The sequence below is a fragment of the Zalophus californianus genome, chromosome 9 (assembly GCF_009762305.2).
Source record: "Zalophus californianus isolate mZalCal1 chromosome 9, mZalCal1.pri.v2, whole genome shotgun sequence".
In the NCBI taxonomy this organism is placed as follows: domain Eukaryota; kingdom Metazoa; phylum Chordata; class Mammalia; order Carnivora; family Otariidae; genus Zalophus; species Zalophus californianus.
Genome location: NC_045603.1, coordinates 18,625,818 through 18,631,947, shown reverse-complemented (window position 1 = coordinate 18,631,947; position 6,130 = coordinate 18,625,818). Strand labels below are relative to the sequence as shown.

At 40.7% G+C, this 6,130-nt stretch overlaps 1 protein-coding gene across 7 annotated transcripts in view; it reads right to left on the bottom strand.

Moving 5' to 3' along the window:
* Window positions 1–1,225: 1,225 nt before the first annotated feature.
* Window positions 1,226–6,130, bottom strand: part of C9H12orf42 (chromosome 9 C12orf42 homolog) — a 145,733-nt gene continuing 140,828 nt past the window's right edge. For all 7 annotated transcript variants that reach the window (XM_035729273.1, XM_035729275.1, XM_027594011.2 and 4 more), the window contains 2 exons: window positions 5,265–5,636; window positions 1,226–1,817 (listed from right to left, as the gene is read on the bottom strand). In XM_035729273.1, coding sequence (XP_035585166.1) covers window positions 1,369–1,817; window positions 5,265–5,636 — 821 coding nt within the window. In that variant the 3' untranslated portion in view covers window positions 1,226–1,368. The remainder of the gene's footprint in view (window positions 1,818–5,264; window positions 5,637–6,130) is intronic.

Sequence of the window (6,130 nt, the reverse complement as noted above, 5' to 3'; positions counted from 1 at the left end):
ATTTCACATAGCCATGGGTTTACCCACACATTTCTCTCCAACCAAATGGCATGAAGTTGAACTTAAGATTGTCATGTGCAAATCAGTGTGCAGATGCCACTATCCCCCCAGGGAACTATAGCAACCACCCCTGATAACCTCTTTGTTGTCTTACAATAAAATCGTGTTAATAAATAAATAATAAAAACATATTTATTATAAAATCATAGTCTGGAGGAAGGCACGCTCTAAAGCTTGGGGATCTTTTTTGTTGTTGTTTTTAAGGGGCATTACCCGCTAGGGAATGCTAAGAAATCAAATCATCCTCAAAGGACTAAACAGATTTCTAAATGTTAAGCAGTTACTAGTTAAAACATTTCATTCCTATTAAAACTTTGAGACTTAAATTTGGACTTGTAGACTTGATGGTAAGTCTTGAATATGGGCATACTCTATATACTAATTTGAACTGAATGGGGAAAAATGCAGTAGGATTTATAAACACTCTTTATCAGACTTTCTGAATCCAAGCCTGGGGAAAAAATTGCAAGGAACTTGAATGAAAAATTACACATGGATGTATTGGTTTCGTTGATTTGTCTTTCTCTTTCAAAGCTGACAAAAGAATACTACATTAAAAAAACATAAAATCATTTGTTAAAATTAGTCTCTGCATTAAATCATGGTAAAAAGCTGCTGTTGAACCTACATTAACTGAAGTAAAAAATATTGCCTAAAATGACCAATTTGATAGAATGTTACCTAAGGTTCTCCAGTGGTTTTTTTTTTTATTCAAAAATAAGAAAACTCAGTATCTCTTTTGCATTAAAATGAGTTCCAAGTGTTTCAGGACCTCAAAGGAGGATCCAGCTTCAGGTTTCTGACATAAAAAACCCTAATATAGTCTGAAGAATTCCCCTAGGCACATCAGGAGTAATCAAATTCCATGTTAACTATTAAGTTACAGACATTCAATTATGTTTTCCAAACCTCTGTTTAGAGATTCAAAAGGCCCTTAGAAAACATCCTTAAACCAAAGCTCAAGTTGGCAAATGAAACCGTTTACCTGTGAGAGCAAAATAAAAAGGGGTCCAATCCCCACAGGCACATTGCGAAGTGGCACGCGATGTACCCCATCCCCATTGTGAGGCACAAATTCTTTGTGACACTGGGAGACACCGCAGAACAAAAATACTATTAGAAATGCTTCAAAAGGAACATTTTTGGCTGCGATAGAGACTTTTGACATTATTTATTAGGTTCAAAACTGCTTCACAAAAGCCTAACAATGGTTCTGTGGAAACCAGTACATCTGAGGCCTTTTCTGTTGTTCTGGGCAGGCATTGATTTGAAGATGGGCAGCACCCGCGGACAATTCCCTCGCAGCGGTCAATGTAAGTGAGCATTCACCCCCGGCCTAGGAGGGGCCTGTGAACAAACCGTATGGAAACGCTGGGGTGGGCGGGCGGGGGGAGAAGAGCAAACCTTGATTAACTTCTTTGAGGGGAGATGGGTGGGAGCACCGGCGAGCAGAGGAAGGGACGCTCCTGCCAGATTGCCGTGGAGGGAGGCGTCCACCCTGGGCTCCCTTTTCCCCGGGGGATGAGGATGCTTGGGGAGCATCTCCGGTGCCATGGCAACTGCGCCTCCTCCAGCCGGACTTAGGGGCGCGCCCCGGGGTCGGCTTTGGCGATGGGGGTCCGCCTGAGCGCCTCCTGGGGCTGCCTTCCTGTCCTCCAGCTCTGGCTCCGAGGAACTCCGGGGGACCTCCGACGAGGCCAAAGGGGTCTGGCTTTTCCTGCAGAGGCCGATGGCGGTGGAATGCCTCGCAGCGGGACCTGGAAGGCAGACAAGGGAGGAGGGGCCCTGAAGTGTGCGGACTTCACCCGCCCTGCCGCGACTTTCAGAAACTCTCTGCTGATAACTGGATGTGTGAGAAATCAACATTTGCAATGTGCTGAGAGAAAGAGAGAGAGAGAGAAGCCCCGGACATTCTCCTTGCCTGCTTCCCTGGCATTGCCTTAAGAAAATAAAAAGCTATCTATTCCCTTCCTGTTGTTTAAAAGCACCCTCTCCAAAAAATGATTTTTACAGGCCCTCAAAATACTTTTCATGTCAAGGAAAGCTGTTCAAAATGGCTCAAGAGAGGGAAACAGAAGAATTGGTGACGAAAATAGGGCCACAAATTCTAAACCAGGGAAAAGTTTGAGTGGAAAATAAAGTGGAATTAGAGAGTGGGCAAAGCAAACGGATCCATGGCCCATGTAGACTTCCAACTGATAATTTAAACACCCAAGTTTTTATTGGAAATTTCAACCAGCTGAAAATTAAAACAACCAGGGAATTAATCTGATCCAGATCGACCCAATACATACATACCCACTAATACTAATAATCAATTTGATGTTTTTCTTTATTTGCCCAGTCAAATAATTTTTATGTATAAGCTGAGATTTTTTACAATACGGTCAACACGGTAAAAGAATATATATATGTATATATACATTTATCTCCTTATGTATAGTTCTTCCCTGAGAAATTATACCCATTGACCTACATAAAGTCTAATTCTTTAGTAGTAAATTAAGACAATTTATGTGCTTTAAATCACTTTCCACAAGTTTTAAAGGGCTTTGAATAGCATGTAGATATATAGAATATTTGGAGCAATCTACAAGAGCATTCACATTTCAAAAAATATGCATGAGATTAAAAATGCACAGTACCTTCTTTACGGTGGGTGTCAAACAGCCAGTCTATATCTAGGCAATTCAATTAGCTCATTACATACTGTCCTGGTATGTATTGGGCATCTCCCACTACACACTCAACATACCCAACATACTCAACATACTCAAATCAAACACTGAAAAACTCTTAGTGACTTTCATTTTTCAGTATAAGAATTATTTCCTGGAAATAAAGGTGGAATGGCATTTCAATATCTCCAAGTAAGTAAAACCTTTCAGAATGCCAAACACACTAACTTTCTGAAAACTAGATGCTTAATAGATATTTGTCGATTTGGATTTGCAGCCATGGCAGATGACCAATTCATTGCTATCAATAATCAGTGCAAGGGAATTCCATAAGAGAACATGGATGTGGTTCTGGAATTTGGAGCAACAGAATGTAACCTAGACAGGTCAAGACAGGTCAAGGCTCTGTCATAAGCAAAGAATAGGGATTCCTTCCCTGAATGCAATTCGGTAATGATGCATTTTGTAACACTCTCTTAGGGAGTGTGGTGTAATGGAATCAACAAGGCTTTGGTGTCAGACCATCGTAGATTCAAATCCTGGCACATCACCTGGCCTAAGCCTCTTTGTCCTTACCTGAACCATGAGGATTGTATTACTTACTTCACAAGGTCACTAATAGGATTAAGTTTGTTCATTCATTTATTCGTTCATTAAGATTTGTCTGTTATACGTCTGCCAGTATTCTAGACACTGGAGATCCAGAGAAGCATAAAGCAAGTAATGTCCCTGCACTTACAGAGCTTAACTCTAGTTGTGGAGAAAGGGGGTGGGGATGGGAAAGTAGATGACTAAAGAAGCAAATGAAGAACTGAGTGAGCATCAGCTGGTAATAAATCCAAACTAGAAAAATAATGCACACATAGGTGACAATTTCAATAAAGACTTGAAGAGAAAAAGCAAACTAGTTAAGTATCTGAGAGAAGAACATGCTAAAAGTAAAGCATCTAGTAAATAGTAAGTGCTCAATACCCAAGAGCTGTTGTCATCATGTTTAAAATCAGTATAGGTATACTCTGACCTGGAGTCAAAGTGGAAGCCTTGAATCCTGGCTCCAGCCCTAAAGTTACAGAATCCCCTGGGCTTCAGATTCTGCATCTAAAGCATGGGAAAATAGCAGTTCCTGTCTAAGAGAATGGCCATATGGATCAAAACTGAAGATGTATGTTCAGATTTTAGCACATTGTCTTAAACATAGTAAGACCAAAAAAAAAAAAAAATGTTAACCAACCAGCATCCTCAGCATCCCATCCTCAATCCCGGCTTCCCAGAAATGAAGCAATCTCTGAATGAGCATCTTTGGTAGCAGGTCTACCAGCCCTTCCTTTGCCACTTCTAGTCCAAGCAGGACATTCTCCTCTAGTTCAAAGAAAATTCTCCTTTGTATTGAGTAAAAATCTGTCTCTTTATTCTATTGGTCAATTCCAACAAACTGCATAAACATATGACGTGAAATCTACCAAAATTTTCCAAAAAAATGTTATGTAAAATTAATCTAATCCTTCTACATGACAGTTCTAGAACATCTGGAATATACATTGTTTCCTCACATTTTCTTACCTCCAGTCTGAACAACAGCACCATAAACACCACCACCATCTTCCCCACCGCTGTTTGGTCCCTGCTGTGTTCAGTGAACTTCATTTATATCAATCCTCTAATTACAACATCTCTTCAAGACAGTAATTGTTGTTAGTTTGCAGATGAAAATATTGAGCTCAAAGAACACGTATAGGACTGATCATGGCTACTGAACAGAAATGGGAGAAGGTAGAGATTTGAGCCGAGGTGTCCCTGGTTTCAAAGCTCATTCCTTCTGGTCCATTTCCTTATTTTTACTCATTACTCCTAGGAGCAATTTTGAGACACTTTGTCATCATATACATTATTCTGTGCTATGAATTCACAGTTTCCTTACCTGTAAAATGGGGATAATGACATTACCTGCCTAACTGTGTTATGGGAGGGTTTCATAAAAGAATATGAAATGCTCAGTACATTGTATGGCACATGGTGAGAGCTAATTAAATGAGGGCTGGAATGATCATGATAGCAATAATTGTCATCATCATTATTATCTGGTGCAATACCTGAATCATCACATTACTTGTCATCAAATCACACTTGTTCTCTCCTCCAAAACAATACTTGGCAACAAGTAGACTTCCATTCAAAACTGACTAATACAGCTCTTATAGAACCTTCTAGAATAGGATCTGCCATTGAGTCAGTAATTTTACTGTTTATATTAAGCTAAAAACAAAATGTGACCAATTGAAGAGAGAAACAAGGAATTAAGAACCACAAAGTCAGGGCGCCTAGCTGGTGCCATCGGTTAAACATCTGACTCTTGGTTTCAGCTTGGGTCACGATCTCAGGGTCACATCAGGCTCTGCACTCAGTGTGGAGTCCGCTTGAGATTCTCTCCTTCTGCTCCTCCCACTTGTGCTCTTTCTCTCTTCTCTCTAAAATAAATTAATTAATTAAAAAAAAAAACAAGCACAAGAACCACAAAGTGATCCTTACCAAGTGGGGCAGAATATCCCCTGGCATCGCAGGAGGGCCGGTTCTGAAGTCTCCTGTGCCTACTGATGTGCGTGCCTGCAGCCTCCAGGTGCAAAGGAGTGACTGAGTGGGATCTAATAAGATTTTTTGTCATGTGCTTTGCCAAAATTGGACTGCTCCAGGCCTCACGGGGTGCTCCTCTGGCTCTCTTAATTTCTCGTCTGACAGTGAAGATCAGTAGGGTCTCATCGAATTGATTGGATGGTGTCTGGGAGGAACTGGCTTCTCCATGACTCTCTTCTTCTGAAGCTGCACTCACAACAGGAGGCCTGGGGACGGTGTGTGGGTGGACATAAAGCAGGCTTTTACATGCCACTGGAGTCTGAATCTTTCCTGGAGACAATGCAAAAGGTAAACATATTAGTTTAAAAGAATGCACTTCAATATTACCTTCAAAATCAATTGTAGAAAGAATGAAATCAGGCAATATATGGATTATTTGTTTGTTTCACATTTCTATACTAAACAAACAGAAATGACAAAGAAGCCAAGGACCTGGGTGCCTAAAAGGAGGCAGAAGTAGAGGAGGGAAAACATATGGCAAGGGAGATAAAAGGCTGAACATGCTTCTGTTGGAAGCACTGTGTGAAGGCCTAGATATGTTGGTCAATCAGTCCTCACACAAACTGTATCTAACAGATGCTATTATTATCTCCATTTTATAGGTCAGAAAGCTAGTTTGAGGCTAATGGGTTGAATTGTGTCCCCCAAGAAGATATGTTGAAGTCCCGACCATCTGCGAATTCTGTGAATGTGACCTTATTTGGAAATGGGGTCTTTGCAGGTGCAATCACGTTGAGGTTGTTAGAGTGAGGCCATAATCCAAT